We start from the raw sequence: 16,051 nt of genomic DNA, 5'->3' as shown, positions 1-16,051 counted from the left end.
GCTTTACGCCGCGTGCATATAATTTAAACCTACATACAAAATCATACAAAATAGGCTATTTGTATGACTGATTTTCTATATTAGGCTACATGTTAGCCTACCTAGATTTAAACATTTACATTTTGCATAATACATATATTTGCCCATTTCTGCAATAACTCAAGACAAACCAACAATATTAGTTTCATTGTGTTTTCATGCAAGCCCCTTTACATAGCCTACCTCATTAGGCTACTAAAATAGGCTGATAATGTTTTCAGATGAACGGCATAATTGTGTTTCTTTCCATGTAGAATTCAACTTTTAAAACATTTACATAAATCCTATGGTTTTGTAATTGAAGTGTAGCTCACTTAGGCCTTTAGGTAGCCTATGCTCTTGCAAACACAAGACAGGAAGTGTATTAAAACTTAAAAAGTTTATTGTAAAACAATCACAGTATTAAGATGATATGGTAGCCTATGGGACAGGATAACATAGGGCCTAACATGATACCTGCAGCTAGAAGACCTTCTAACCTTTGGTTTCTTGGCCATAGGCTTACACAGTAAGGGATGATGAAATCACAAAGGTGTTTTGAAGTGTAAGGTGTATTCACAAGCCAAATGTATTCATCTTGGCAGAGCAGTGTCTTAGACAATTATTAAATTATTCGAACTGTGCAGTGTGCAGGTATAGACTGACAAGTTGCACATAGTAAAAGTCTTTGTATGTCCACATCGGTGGAGGCCTAAGTTGCAACTCCTGACTATTTGGTGTGACAAATGGCATCACAAGCTTCTTGTAGAAGCAAAAAGCTGAGGGCTATTTCCAAAAATATTTCCCAACATACAAATGATTAAATATACATTTATACACATTCACATACATTTCTGAAAAATACACATAAGAAATAAATAGCCTCTCACCAGATAAAAGTGCATACACAACTTCAACTCTGATACAGTATCTCTGTTTTACCAGCAGTTCAGTTCGGTCAATCTTGAGTAATGTTGCCTGAGGTTTGCAAGTGAAGAATAATTTCAAAAGTCAACACAATCATTCTTCTCATATTCCCTGTAGTGCTTTCTAGTAAAATTACCTGCAAGTAGTTTACTAATTAATGGTAAATGTTAACTGCCTTTCATACAACAGGTAAATACCCTGTTGTAAACAGTGCTTAAAGACCATAAGGTCTGTCTGTGTTCAGCATAAAACCTATAAATATAAAGCCTGAAAGTCAAGTGTATTCCTCTTTGGAGCTTTAGTTTCAGAAAACAAATGTTTGTAAAGGTAAATAATTATTGTCCTCAATTAAGTCAGTGTCAAACATACTCTATGTTGTCTGTTTCCAAAAACATCCACTTCATATAAAATGATATACTGCCTTCAAAACATAGTTAATTTAAGTTACCTCTTCATTCAGTCCCTAAAGTGCTATATTTCAAGCAAGCACCAAATATTTCATGTTTGCCAACGAATGTTTCTCATGTGATTCAAACTGAAATCGATGGAAAACTAGAATAATAAAGCCAAATCTCGCTCATCAATACAGCAACCAAACATGAAATCAACAGCACAAAGCAGAACAAATTATCACATTAAATGCAAACTTCAAGCCGGTCACTCTGAAACCATGGAACATCTATAACCCCAGCCTTATGATTTCCTTCATAACATCTCCCCCAGAGTTCCTACAAATTGATGCTACCGTCGAATGGTGCCTGGCCTTGACCTATGGAGAGTCAAAAGTGGCATTGATGAATGCTCAAAATACAAGACACATATTTACATGCATTTTATGGATCATAACAGATGTCATAGCCACCAGAATGTCATCTTTATAGCTCCAGTTAATTAGCATGGAAAAGACAAACAGGTAGACAAATTGTGCAAACTGTACCCTGGGTATGGAGGAGGGGGAGCATCATGTGGCCCTGCGCCGGCTATCGCCTGTTCATAGGAGGGCAAGCCTGGGGCGACCAGACCCTCTGGAGATCCTTGTGGCTGCATTGGCTGGAGAGAAATCTCCTCCAGTCTCCGAATGATCAGAGATGCATTGCTCCTCCTGGAGCGTGCACGGTGAGGTCTGGTGGTGATAAGAAACATTACTAACAGACTGCAACAACAACGGGTTTGCAATTTACAATACAAGTTATTTTTAGAGTTTATTAGTGGGATAAACACATTTACATTAATAATCTTGTTTTCAAGGGGGTCCTTCTTATGGCTGATATTTATTGAGGCGCATTTTCACCCCATGCTTTTGTGAAATTGAGATTACTCCATTCTGCTACCAAGAGACTGGATATCTTTTATGTGCACATACACAACAAACAACACAGAACACTGCACAATGTCTCTAGCATAGAATAGAAAGAGAATGGGCAGGCCCGCAGATGCACAACACTGTGCAAGAGGATACAATTGTCACTGTAGTTGGAAAACCAGATGCCTCACAGGGCCTCTATTGCCAGCATCATTAAACATTGCCAAGAAAACATCTGTCTCATCTTCAACAGACACAGAGACTGAACTTTGAAGAATAAGCCATATCTGACACTGGCCAATGCAGGGACAAGATTCAAATGCACAAAAGAGCATGATATGCTTGAAACAGATTGGCCGGCATAATCACAGGATCTCAGCCATATTGAGCTTATGTGTAAACAACATGACTGCAGAAAGAACTCAATCAAGCCAATTAAACCTGTGGCCACTCATCAAGCCAATTCACATGCTTCAGAGGTCATGGGGTGACATTTCTGCGATAGACTTGTGCCAACAGTAAGAACCATAATTGATGCAAATAGGGGATTCATTGATGAAAGTGAAGATTAAAGCACAGAATAATTTCAAATGGAAATCATAATTTTTTAATCGTATGAATGTCTCAAATCTATATTTTCTATTCACGCCAGTAATTTGATTAATGGGGAAAAAGTGACATTCCAATGTATTCTAAACTTTTGATTAGTTGTGTACTAAGTAGCCTAGTACTTTAATGGTTGGCAGCAGTTCATACCATGCACTATTAATTTGAGATAAAACAGATTTAACTCTGGTTCAGTGATACATTCCCACAAGAAGCGGTGGATAGCATTGATAACAGCTTTACAATAAAACGTGTAGGCTATGTTGCACCATGTGTCTTCAGTTTCAGTTCTCACCCTGGAGGACCGCCGCCACCCTTCAACCTTCTCTGACAGGCATACCAGACGACCAGGCACAATATAACAAGTGCGACTCCACCTGCTATGAGTCCCACCAATAATGCAGTCACGTCAAAGCGTGATGGATGATCCTCCTGGCCTATCAGTATGAAACACAGTAATAAACAGAGATAACAGTGTGAGTCATTTCACAATTGAGACGGAAATAGCATTACGGAACTAATGAAACCTTTTAATATTTAATATTAAGACTTAAAATTCACAATGAACTTATTACAAGTTAATGGGTCAGTGAATATCTAGTAATGTCTGAACTGATAAAAAAAAAAGTAACTAGCCCACCCACAAATACCAATAAAAATGATCAGACTTACTGGTGTATGTTTTCCAAAATTTGTCCTGTAAAATACACTGTATTAGAACTTTCACGCCATTCATGGGGCTTAAGCTTCTCAGTTGAAAATAAGGTTTGCTATGCCATCTAATTTAGACTCAATAACTATAGCATTTAAGAAACAAGACCACTGAAAACGTCATGAGGGCGGAACGTGCTATACAGGTAGGACTGCAGCACAATAGCTGATCTAGCCATTACACCGGACAAACGTGGTTTACAGGAGCTGTGTCTTACAGAACTGGGAAAAATACTCAACTGTGTCTGGAATGTTTTCGAAGACCTCTCGTGCCTCCTCGTAATTACACACTTCCTCCCAACATTCCCTCTCCAAATTACCAGGAGTAAATATTTCAAAATCGAAACGATTTAACAGCAGATGGCGCTTAAAGAATTTGTTTGCACTTTCCTCATCAACAAACACTGCGGAGACAAAAATGCAATCAATAAACTATTAAAAACATATAGCCTAGGCTATGACATAAAATTAGCGACCATGTGGATAACATGGCAGAACGTAGAGGCCCATGCAGCCTTGCCTATTTACCTGTTTTGGAAATATCCTCAGTATCATGTATGTGTTCCAACTTTTTCGTACAAGCAGTCAGTCCATATGGCACAAGGTGGCAGAGTAGACACAAAACTTTTAACATCGCCATTCCACTGAAAAGGGAAACAATCCAACGGACTTAGCTTGGTTATTTTTCGTAGCTCAAGTATCCTACATTAGAAACACCCGCCCGGTTTATGTGGGAACCTACGCACTTTGACCTTTGATATTTAGGCTACTTTGTTACGTACAGGTGAACTGAAACTAAAAAGGCAACAAGGTAACAAGTTTCGGCGTCACCTAATGCGCCACCCAATGTCTAGTTGGGAAAGCAGTTATAGCCTACCTGGAGAAAATGATTAAATACATTGAGATGACAATCAAACTAGGCCTATTTGACAAACAGAAGTCATCTCAGCGTATTTAAATAATCGCAGTAGAAAGCCTTGAGCACTGAACAGTAAAATCCAGGAAATGATTTCGGTCTCTGTGTTTTTCTCAACTTGCTACTGACCACTCCTGTTTAGTCTACCTGGCTGCCAGACCCAATAAATCGATCTGATCACCTGGAAGGCACCTTTAAATGCGAATGCCAGAGCGTGATGAATCCAGATGAAAACGCGGAAAACTTGCAGTCAATCTCAGTTTCAGATTGATGGAGTAGTCGCTGGTCTTTGATGTAGGGACAAGTGCACTGTGCACATGATCCTGTCACTGATCTTGCCCATTTCTTTTCAATAAGACCACAAGAGGGCAACCTGTAACGCGTTTGATTTGTTTGTATGTTTATGCAAATACTTCCAAGTTTCTCAGCCTCTAGAAATTAGACGAAAACCTGTCAGTGTTGAGATATGTTGGGGTAGGTTCTGATGTAAATTGTAAGTCTATTCAGGACTGAACTCTTGTGGTTTTCTTTTCTTCTTTTCTTTCTTTCTTTTTTCTTTTTTTCTTTTTTAGAAAAAGTCTGCTTCAGACTTCAACTTTCCAGCCACATTACACTTATCAGAGTACTGGAGGTGTATTATTTTTTATTATGTTTAAGCACATGTCCAAACATAAACGTTCCCATGCATTTCCATGATACACTTATCTTTTAGTGTATTGTTATTCCTAGACATATAACAAGATCTCCCTCATTCAGGTGATCAGGAGAATAGCTCACTGCATCTCACACAATGTAGTCCATCATTTATCAAATTATAAATCACACGTCATTGTATTAATAGGACTACTTGCCAGATCCATGAGTTCATGGAAATCAAAGGTATATTCAACAGTTGAAAAGACTATTAAATATATAACAATTCTCCCTTTAAACATGCGACTACCTTGATCATGTGGGCCTAGCCTACAGAAACCACAAATCCGGTCAGATTTGCAGAGGTTGTGCAAGCTATTTTTCAGTTCGTTTCATATGGACTTGAGAGGCATTAAAATAAATACATGAGATGCAACCTCTACAAACTAATACAATTAAAAAAAAATACTGTTTTGTCTGCTCAGATGAAGCAGTGTATTGTTACTTCCAATCTGAGGTCACAGACCTTCCATCCAGATTACGAAATGGACTTGTCATTGCCAAGAGCTGGAGAATCTCAACCACACACTATCTGAGTGTGAACTGCTAACCTGGGCGTTGAGAGCCGCGGGAGAGGAGGGGGAGGTGTGTGCATACTAGTGTGTAGTGTCAGCAGTCAGATTGTTTCTCAGGCTGTTTGTCATGTTCTTTTGTAATGGGTCTAAGCGCTGTGCGACATGTGCAGCAAAAATATAGTCTTTACCTCACAGGGCAAGTTGGGTAGGAATTATGTAGACCACTTGGACAATTTAATTAAGTGCTTTAGTCGAGGTTCAATCTATCTGACAATTGTTGTGATGAAATATAGCCTAGTGTTGTGTGTGAGTATAGGCCTTGTTTGGACTTGAAACAAAGTGTTTGAGTTATTTTACTGAAATCCTAGGCCATGGGTATGGGAAAGTTTACACAAGAGAAAACCTCCTCCTTTTATGTGCATCAGTCTATTGCATATCTTAATGCGCTATAGATTGATGTGCGAGATGAGACTTTTATGGACTGAGAAGTTAAACAGCAGCACATTATACCCACTACTAGAGCGACATCTAGATATTAAGGGAAACATCTGTCACATACACAAAGAAAGAATGCATGTCTGGAATTCCATTTTGGCTGTATCCAAAGTGCATTTCACCCTCACCTCCTATTTGTCATCCCATTTTCACTTGTAATTACAAGGATTGTGCTGATACGAAATGTGAAATGTATCCAGTTGTGCTTTTCTTGTTTTTGGAGAGATGGACCAGGCAATGGGATTTTATCATATTAGTGTCTTTTGTCTCTCCATATTACACAAAAAGGAGAGAAGAGCACGCTGAACAGACCTCCAATAGTAACACTAGTACTGCTGATTTATAGACACATTTATGCATCATCAGATACATTCTTACAATTTTTGTGACTTATGTAGTCGATAAGAGAGCAACTTTTGTATACACAAATCAGCTATAGGGATGTGGGATGTTATGACAGGATATAGGGGCATCTCATAACTGTATTTGTATCCCCACAGATCTCTCATTTAATAACTTGTACAGTTTCTCTTTGAATTACAATACTTATTTATTCATGAAGTGGGGAGGTCAGTTTGGGGTTTTAAACCCCATGAATCATAATTGCCCCTTCATTAGGATGCACTTAATAGATCTAGGCCGTGATTTTAGGGTGAAGGAGACAAATTGTGGCTCTGCATGTTGTTATTTAAGGTTTTATATTTGCAGTAAACAGCTAAATATATTTGAAGATAAAAGTACCCATCTGTGGAATATTTCAAAATGCAATAAGTATATAATACCTGGGAAAACCCTGAGTTTGATACAGAAAACTAACAGGACATGGTCTTCATTAACTTTTATTGTTGGATAAAAAACTCGATAGACACAGCTGATGTTTGGGGCGGGTGAGGGGTTAGCTTAAGAGGAGGTGGAGAGGGCTTGAAGGCTGGTCTTCACGGTGGCCAGGTTTTGCTTCCAGGAGCTGAGGCTGTCAGACAGCTGCTGCCACTGCTGCTTGCCAAAGGTGCGATGTGTACTGTGGCTGCAACACAGAACCCAAAAGTGTTTGTGAATGGTGGGAGCACAGACTTGAATTCCCATTTTTTTCCATATAAACGACATAATCCTCATTACACATACGGCAATGTAATTATTTTGGTCAGCTAGTTCAAACAAGGGTAAAGAACACAATGCATAATTGTAATCCCAGTTGCTGAACTATGACTTACCTCACAACAACTTTTCGCTGTGTCTGGTCAATTTTGCAATAAACCATCTTGGTCCGAACGGCTAAAAAAAAAAATATATATATATATAAATACGTGTTACAAATGCAGCGGCCAATTGACCGTGTGAACAACCTCAATTAACATCAACTTCAATTGCGCATTCTCTAAATACAGGCATGAATATTACCATCAATGACAAAGGCCTCCACATCCTCAGCACCGATCTGCAGCTCTTGCTGCATGGTATCAAAGGAGATATCCTTAAACTCCACCGCCATGCCCATAAAGGTCAGAAGACGCATCTTCGCCATGTTCTGATCATGTGACAGGCCTACAGAGACAGAGACAAGAGACCACGTTGTGAAAACAATCATCATTCAACTAATTGATCCTAATCATTCAGCAATAACTACTATAGGAGTTAAAGTGGAACAGGCTCTGCTAACCCTTCAAGACATATGCAACTGTAGGCACGTAAAAGGGGATACAGTAAACAAAAAAACAGATAACACTTGGACTATATGAGCAAACGCTCTTTAAAGAGATGATGCACTTCTGTGATTAATGTACATGATGTGTCAACAGTGTATTTGTTATTGGTTTCATGATGAATCGCTCATTACTGTCTAGTGCAATGATCCCTTCCCTTTAGAGGTTACAGAAAAGTCAAGCCGACAAGTTCATTGACAGGGCACAAAAGTTCCCTTTTGACCAGTGTGAATGAATCAGGAGAGAATGGGAGGGTCCACTGCTAATTAGCACTTCTGTCCCAGGCCTGGCGAAAACGCTCAGACTGCTGACACACACATTCCTGATGCCTGCTAGCCGGACGACTCCATATTAGCCACTTTGTCCACTGTGTCCGCTCCTGCACCCAACATTTACTTTGACTTGAACTCCTTTGACATCTCTTCAAATACAGGTCTAATTAATATGAACATTCCCAGTGTGCATTGGTGTAGTTACTGATGAAATAGAGTAGTTACGCACAGAAGATGTACTTACCGAGAGAATCGATGAAATCTTTATTGCTCTGGTAGAATTTCACATACGATATAAGTTTTGCACTGACGAAAATGGTGAGCAGCTAGGAGAGACAGGAATAGTTTAGTAAATTAACAGCTACAACCTTGCATTTATTGCATCTGTGCGAGGCTACAGAAATGAAGCAAAATAGGCACTTTGCCACAACTCTCTACATATACTCACATCGTGGATGAGCTCCCCCTCCAGAAAGCGCACTGGTTTTAGAGCCAGGAGGTGGTCGAACAGGAAGGTGTTGGGGTCTTTCAGAGCGCGGACAATGCACCTGGAGAGGAAGGAAGGCAGGAGTTAATGCCACACATCTGACTGGGACGCTGAATGCGGAAGCAAGCTGGCACAAGAGGATTCTGGCCCTACCTGTGAGCATCAACACGGGCTTGTGAGGCATTGTCCTCTGTGTAACTTCCCAACAGTTCCACCATCACCTTGGCTGCAGCTTCACTGTGAGGTGAAACGTAACAAGGGATTGAAATGAGACATTCACATGATACTACCAGCTCATCCTTGTCAGACAGTAGATGTGCAAATCACACGGTACCTCTTCTTGCAGTCCACCAGGGCTTCATACACAAGTCTCAACATAGTGTGCTTCTTCTCTGTAGTCAGATTCCAGTCAACGATCCACTTCCGCACCTTGAGTTAAAAAAAAAATATATATATTAGGGAATGACTAAGAGAAGTATAATATTTGTGAATAGGTTTGTGGTGAGCCTCATCACCAATGATGATGAATTAGCTTACACAGCTGGCTGAGTGGTGTTCAACAACTTGTCCCTCAACATCTCTACAACCAAGGAGATGGTTGTCCATTTAAGGAGCGAAAACAGAAAGACCCTCCTGCCCCTGGCCATCAAGGACCAAACTGTAGATTTGGTGGAAAGTTTCAGGTTCCTTGGGACCACCATATGCTGTAATCTTAAATGGAACACTAATGTCTCTTGAATTTCCCCTTGGGGATCAATAAAGTATCTATCTATCTATCTAATGTCAGCCATTGTTAAAAAAGCTCACCAGCGACTCTTCTTTTTAAGACAACCCAGCAAATGTACAGTGTCCAAGGCTGGGCTGCTCCACTTCTACAGGGCTGTGATAGAGAGCACTAACATTCCCCAGCACTGAATGGTGGGGTAACTGCTAAGCAGATGATAAGATCCAGTATATGTCCAGTGTCTCTCTCTCTTTTTTTTTTTAATCTGCAGTTTCTTGTATATGTCCAGTCTGATGTATTGTCATCATTGTCCTATACTGTCTTGTACTGTCCTGTGTGAGCCAATCAACTGAATGAACTCCAGGCGATTTGCAACATTTGGGCAAAATAAAGACAAATTTGAAATAAGTGAGTTAGGAGTCCTCTCACTGTCCCAGACTTAGGTGCTACTTTTAACGTGAGAACGTGTGAATACAGGCCCTGGTGCCAAAATTATGGGAAACCCCATAACATGTATAACATGTTTAAGCTGCACAGTGAAAATCAACACACCTGATCAAGTTCTGTTGGAATGAAGGCAATGGCGTTGCAGGTTGCTGCCACCTTGATGAGGCCACAGTACACAGTGTACCTCACGGGTGTGTTCTCGTCCATTCCATGGAACAGGTTACTGAGGCTAAACAAAACACAGCACATTTACCAATTAGAGCCCCGATGTAGGCTACACCACCACATACATTTTTAATTTTGTATCAAAGACACAAGACTGTCACAGACAGTGTACATTCAGGACTCACAGCTGCATCCTGAGGGAAGGACGTTCTCCTTCACGGAACTTTACCAGCTTCTCACATAGGCTCTCGATTAAGGCCTCCTGTTTCTCAGTCTCCAAAATTAAGAGAAGAGAAACGATGCTGTTCATCACACTCTCCACATCTGTAACAGGGAGATAAGAGAAAGTCAAACTGAGAAAAGAAGAATATGATAAGGGCAGCTCGGTGACCAAAAGGCATATATGAGCCTCAAACATACACACACACACAAACAATAGTTTTCTAAGGACTGATTTACCTTCACTCGTCCCTCAACTGCTGTTACAGGGAAGTGACATGTCAGACTATGGCTGCCCTGAGACTGTTGAGCAAACAGTACATACCTTTGTCATCATCTTTGAGGCAGACGTCGCAGGCCTCGATGATCTGGGCCAAGTCAACATGCAGCCCACCCTCGGAGTTTTCCTCTGAGATCTCAGCTCCTTTAGCCTTGATGTAAGCTCTTAGCTCAGACGCCTGGAAGCGCGCACACAAAGGTACAACAGCTTATTCACTCAGTAGCTACTTCACGTACCAGCTGGTTTCACACTACATTAGATTAATCGACACATCAAAGTGGTTAACATGTATTTAACAACGACGACCGCATAGGCCATTCTAAACTCCACTTTTCCCACTGACACGAAGTATTATTGTGTAAGGTGGGCCCTGTCTCATAGCATTAGCGGTATGGGTAAGCTAAGGCCTCTCCAAAGCGGTCTTGCTAATTGGTTAAGGTTGCTAACTGGCAAGCTAACGGTTCGTTTCATGTATGTAGGCTACTCGTGGAAATGGGTCAGGGTAAGGTTAAATGTGGACAAAGAAATTGCTTAGGCTTTACCTGATCCTCCTCTGTTATGTCGATAAAAGCGGGGACACTCATTTTTATGTATTTTACTGAGCCCAGATGTAATCCACGCTCAAACCACGGCTCCACGACCGGAAAAGAGGTTGCGCTGACACTGAAGATTGTATTTCCGGGTTATCATCTTAAAGTGCCAGTGATCTATTTTGTCTGTGACTGATTTCTTTTACTGTCAATGTGCCTGGCCAGTGAGGTCTCTTGTGTCTTACTCTGTCATAATATATTGATCTTTCTAAGTAGGCTATAAGCAGACATCAATTTAGTTTATTCTCTTGCAAAACCATAATTGTAAGTGAAAGCAACTGTAGCCTATGTATTTAACTATTATAACCATGTAATTTGCTATAGGTTTCCTGGTTCAGGCAATGCAAATAAGAACAGCTCAATCAATCAACCAATCAACAAATCAATCAAGAAAGTAAGTAAGTAAACAAACAAACAAACAAACAAACAAACAAACTACAGTGGTATATGATGTAACAACGCTGTTGAGTCTTCAAGAAGAAAATCAAGTACACATCCCAATACTTTTCCATCCCCTCTTTAAACTGCAAATCATGCTATTCATAAAAGCATTACATTCTCTCTCCACAAAGCAATACAGCAATATGTGAACTGCTTGAACTAGCCTACAAAACAATTATAAAATTTATTATGAAATTATATGAGAATTTAAATGTGCCAAATTATGTGTGTGCATGTGTGTGTGCCAGTGTGCAAACTTGTGTGCCCTGCTTCACTATGGTAAATCTGCAACAAATGACAGTATACTTTTGTAACACCCAAATGGACATCTATCTTCATATTGTATACGTATAGTATGTAGTGAAAAGTTTTGTCCACTGTCTCATGTCTGTGCAATCGGTTAATCAATAAGGAAATACATAGATAAAGAAGAGAAGAGGAAGACATGTCTAAGTGCACGAGTTGTTCCCAACATGCTTGTGCTCCTGCTACTATAGCTTGGGGATAAAAACGTTTCCGCATTATTTCTGTGTTGGCCCTCAGGCTGCAGTAATGTTTCCCAGAGCGGCAGAGAAGAGGCAGTTGTTGGGGTGACTGGTATTTCTGGTCATTTTCTTACTCTGCGAATAGATTGACTTTACTCTCCTGGGGTGCGTTTCTAGAAAAGTTAGCAACAGCGTTGTTTAACCACCGTGGTGCGACGCAACTTGCTATCAAACAACGACAGTGTAACACCTGTTTCCAGAAAGCATCGTACCTGTGTCGCAATTCGCTACCTCCATTGTTCGAACACCGTTGTTCCAACAACGTTGTTGAGGACCCAGCGGCACATTTCATTGGTGGAAAAGGTGTCAACGTATAATACCCCACCCACTAGAAATGCTCCGTCACTGGATGCCTATCACTTGTCTTTTATAGATTCTCCTTTCCTTCCTCGATCCTCGTCCTTACTGAATGATAGGGCGGCAACAATGGGATAGAGGACCGAGGATCGAGGAGGGATGTTGAGAGGCACCCACTATGTGTCGACGAGTCTAATTTAAACCCAAAGTGATTCATGCTGGCATTATCATTGCTATCAGAAAAAAATGTAAACCTATGCAAGCACATGAAACAGTTTGCTTAAGCTGTCCAATATATGTACTTATTTGTGTGAAATATCTAAAAAATATCTGTACAAAATATATATGGCCTAGACTAATTACAAATTATCACAATACTAAATCGGTGTCTGGTGGTTCAGCTGTTGCATGTCAGTACATTGCGCGCGCGGCACAAGTTCGCATCTTACCTCTCCATGTCACTTTTGAGTAAGAGCAGGCATACCACACACACAACAATAGGTTAGACCCTAAATATATTTAATTGCGTTACATCGAGTGGCCAGGAACACGACATCAGTTTAATAGTTCCACGACATTACTTATTAGGGTTATTTCCACGTTTCACTAGTCAGAAACAAAAGCATGTGTGATGCATACGGGAAAAGAACCTACGATGTTGGGGTGATAAGCCACCTACCTTAACCACTACACTAATGAACGGAGTACTTGAGCCGAGGGTTTGTCAATATCATAACAGTAGCCTACCAAAACGCAAACCAACACGCAAATGAACGCAAGGTAACACACGTAGCAAGAATGAGCCCAACTGTATTTTACTTTATATTAGCCTACAGTATAGCGCAATCATTGAGTCACGAGCAGTGGCGGTTTTAGGTACGGGCGAACCGGGCGGTCGCCCGGGGCGGCATCTTGTATGGGGCGGCACGAGCGCTTAACCCTATGAGCCCGACTGACGCAAAGTGCGTCAAAAAACACTCATGGGGGCGCTCGTGGAGGATCTCGCCTGGGGAGTAATTCAGTCTAGAACCGCCACTGGTCACGAGAAAACAACAACTTAGTGATTTTTGGTTGGGCGCTTGTGATTTTTGGTCAGGCGATCTTGCACTGACGACATCACCAACTGGAACTCCCAAGGTACGACACAGGTGCGACTGCCCAGGGGCAGTAGTTCAAACGACCAAACTTTGCGTCCTTGTTTGCGATTGAGAGTTTGAACTACCTTTTCTAGAAACACCAAATTCAAGAACGACGGAGCGAACTCCCAAGATTGCGACGCAAGTTAGCAAACGACGCTTTCTAGAAACGCACCCCTGATGTATATTTCCTCTAGGTAGTGCACTCCTGGTGGTACGTTTGTGTGTGTGCGTGTATGAATGTGTGTGTGTGCGCATGTGTGTGTGTGTGTGTGTGTGTGTGTGTGTGTGTGTGTGTGTGTGTGTGTGTGTGTGTGTGTGTGTGTGTGTGTGTGTGTGTGTGTGTGTGTGTGTGTGTGTGTGTGTGTGTGTGTGTGTGTGTGCGTGCGTGCGCGCGCGCGTGCGTGCGTGCGTGCGTGTGTGTGTGTGTTTAGACAGACAGTTCTAGACAGATCCAGGCATGAGGTAATCATAAATATGGGACAACAGTGTAAGTGAGGCAGCAGATTCACAGATGCTTCTCCCAATGTAACACACTGCTGATGTAACACACACACATTCACATCCACAAGCGGTTATCATCGCAGTTCAAATCAGAGTTCAATTGTTCATTCAAATGACACTTCTGAGATGTGGGTGGGCCAAAGCATAACAGATTTGTTGCTGTGGCGTGGCTTCAGGGATCAAAAACTTCCTCCAGCACTTCCAAGTTTTTTGTGTCCAAGAAATCGTCTGATAATCTGTAAAAAAATTATCTAATTTTATCAAAACCAATACGCTTGCTCCAGTGGATTTCTGCTCTACTGTAACTGTTTCTTGTCTTGACAGCAGGGCTTGTTTGTTATGTGCACCTTACCCTCTCGATGCATCAAATTAACATTGGAGCCTAGAATTTAGCGAGACATTGTTCTCATCTGACACAAGATATCATGAAGTAAAGACAAGGTATCATTCTCAACCATCTAGGCTATGAGGGAATTCAACAAATGCCTCAGAATAAAGTAAGAGGACAGACAGATCCTTCAGCCATTTTAGATACTTGAAAATGTATTGAGTTGTTTGGGTCATGGGTGCGGCCTTTTAACACTGATAATTATATCCTAGCATTCCTCAAAGAATTCAGCAGACGCTACATTTAACTTATCAGATTAACTAAATTGTATAGTTATGTTTTGTGCTCTTAGTGATGAATGCTTACTAAAGATGTCAAGTTTTGAAATGTATGCCTGTTATCTTTATGGTCCTCTTCAGTATTAAGTCATTGAGGGGATTCATGCGCGTTGTTTCACAGATGACTTGTTGGAGTGATAGATAACCTTAAACTATGCAATGTCATAGAGGTTACACAGAGTTTAAAGTGTATGATTCACATAATTTGTCTGGCCTCAAGTGAGGGCAGGCTTATGATTTGTATACCTCTCTGCCCTATTGTTAACCTCTTAACAATGAGAATGGGTATGACAACTTTCCTAAGTATAAGCAGACACCAATGCATTCCCTTTAAACATAGATCTCCATTTCTCGAGGTCACCGAGTACTATCGGTAAGAAGTAAAAATAATGAAAACAGTCGGTTTTATAGTTCAAGTTGTTGTAGTCAACAGTTAGAGCTTCCAGGTAAAGAGCTGCTCTAGTGGCATGTTCATTAGCCCTTATGTTCATGCCCCCAGAGTGTAACACTGAAGCTGCCTGGCTGCTTAAACTGTTGGCTGCAGTAACACAAGCTAGGTAAAAACCGTGTTGTGTTTGTTTTTCAGTACTCACTACTCAGTGACCTCAAGATACGGAGATCTATGTGAAAAATCATCGTAATTCCTTTAATAGATCAATAGATCAATAGAAATAGGTAGAAACTTTGTAATGAATACCTTCTGATTTTTGGAAAGATAAAAACAGATAGTCATATGTTCACTGGTTATCACCGAGGTCTACAGTTCAGTAAGGTGACAACCACAGGGAAAAAGCTTCCCCTGGACCTGCTAGTTCTGGTACAGACAGACATGTTGCGCCTCCTGGATGGAAGGAGGGTGAACAGTCTGTGGTTGGGGTGTGAACAGTCTTTTATGATACTGCGCACCTTTTGCAGACATTGCTTGCACTGGACAGTCTCGATGGAGGGGAGCGAGGAACTGGTGATGTCTTGGGCAGTTTTCACCACCCTATACGGTGCTTTCCGGTCAGAGACAGAGCAGTTGCCATACCATACTGTGACACAGTTGGTAAGGATGCTCTCGATGGTGCAATAGAAGTTCACCAGAATCTGAGGAGACAGATGGATCTTTAGTCTCTTCAGAGAGAAGAGATGCTGGTGAGCCTTCTTGATCAAGGTAGAGATGTTGAGGGTCCATGAGAGGCCCTTGGAGATGTGGACTGGACACCCAGAAACTTGAAGCTGGTGACACGCTCAACCTCTATCCCATTGATAAGGATGGGGTTGAGTGTGCCACCATTAGACTCTCTGTAGTCCACAATGAGCTCCTTGGTCTTTTTAGTGTTGAAAAACAGGTTACACCTCGCTGTTAGATGCAGGGCCTCCTCCCTGCAGGCCAACTAATTGTTTTTCTG

The 16,051-nt window shown here is 41.1% G+C and overlaps 2 protein-coding genes across 4 annotated transcripts; both read right to left on the bottom strand.

Annotated features, from left to right (window-relative positions):
* Positions 1-403: 403 nt before the first annotated feature.
* On the bottom strand, positions 404-4,812 carry prrg4 (proline rich Gla (G-carboxyglutamic acid) 4 (transmembrane)). 3 transcript variants are annotated; one of them, XM_062549724.1, is made up of 7 exons: positions 4,663-4,812; positions 4,094-4,209; positions 3,806-3,969; positions 3,527-3,551; positions 3,150-3,291; positions 1,883-2,068; positions 404-1,714 (listed from the first exon to the last, which is right to left on the bottom strand). In XM_062549724.1, exons 2-7 carry the CDS (start codon positions 4,203-4,205, stop codon positions 1,687-1,689), a joined length of 657 nt encoding a protein of 218 aa, XP_062405708.1. In that variant the 5' UTR covers positions 4,206-4,209; positions 4,663-4,812; the 3' UTR covers positions 404-1,686. The 3 variants fall into 3 exon arrangements, with proteins under 3 accessions (XP_062405708.1, XP_062405709.1, XP_062405707.1); XM_062549725.1 differs by having other exon boundaries at positions 4,674-4,810; XM_062549723.1 differs by lacking the exon at positions 4,663-4,812 and adding an exon at positions 4,443-4,631.
* Positions 4,813-7,007: 2,195 nt separating this feature from the next.
* On the bottom strand, positions 7,008-11,155 carry eif3m (eukaryotic translation initiation factor 3, subunit M). Its single transcript, XM_062549501.1, has 11 exons — positions 11,021-11,155; positions 10,524-10,656; positions 10,165-10,303; positions 9,920-10,043; positions 8,978-9,072; positions 8,797-8,880; positions 8,605-8,704; positions 8,401-8,482; positions 7,583-7,726; positions 7,396-7,456; positions 7,008-7,208 (listed from the first exon to the last, which is right to left on the bottom strand). Exons 1-11 carry the CDS (start codon positions 11,060-11,062, stop codon positions 7,085-7,087), a joined length of 1,128 nt encoding a protein of 375 aa, XP_062405485.1. The 5' UTR covers positions 11,063-11,155; the 3' UTR covers positions 7,008-7,084.
* Positions 11,156-16,051: the final 4,896 nt, after the last annotated feature.

Source organism: Sardina pilchardus, chromosome 11 (genome assembly GCF_963854185.1).
Source record: "Sardina pilchardus chromosome 11, fSarPil1.1, whole genome shotgun sequence".
Lineage (NCBI taxonomy): Eukaryota > Metazoa > Chordata > Actinopteri > Clupeiformes > Clupeidae > Sardina > Sardina pilchardus.
This window is presented reverse-complemented; position numbering and strand designations above follow the sequence as displayed.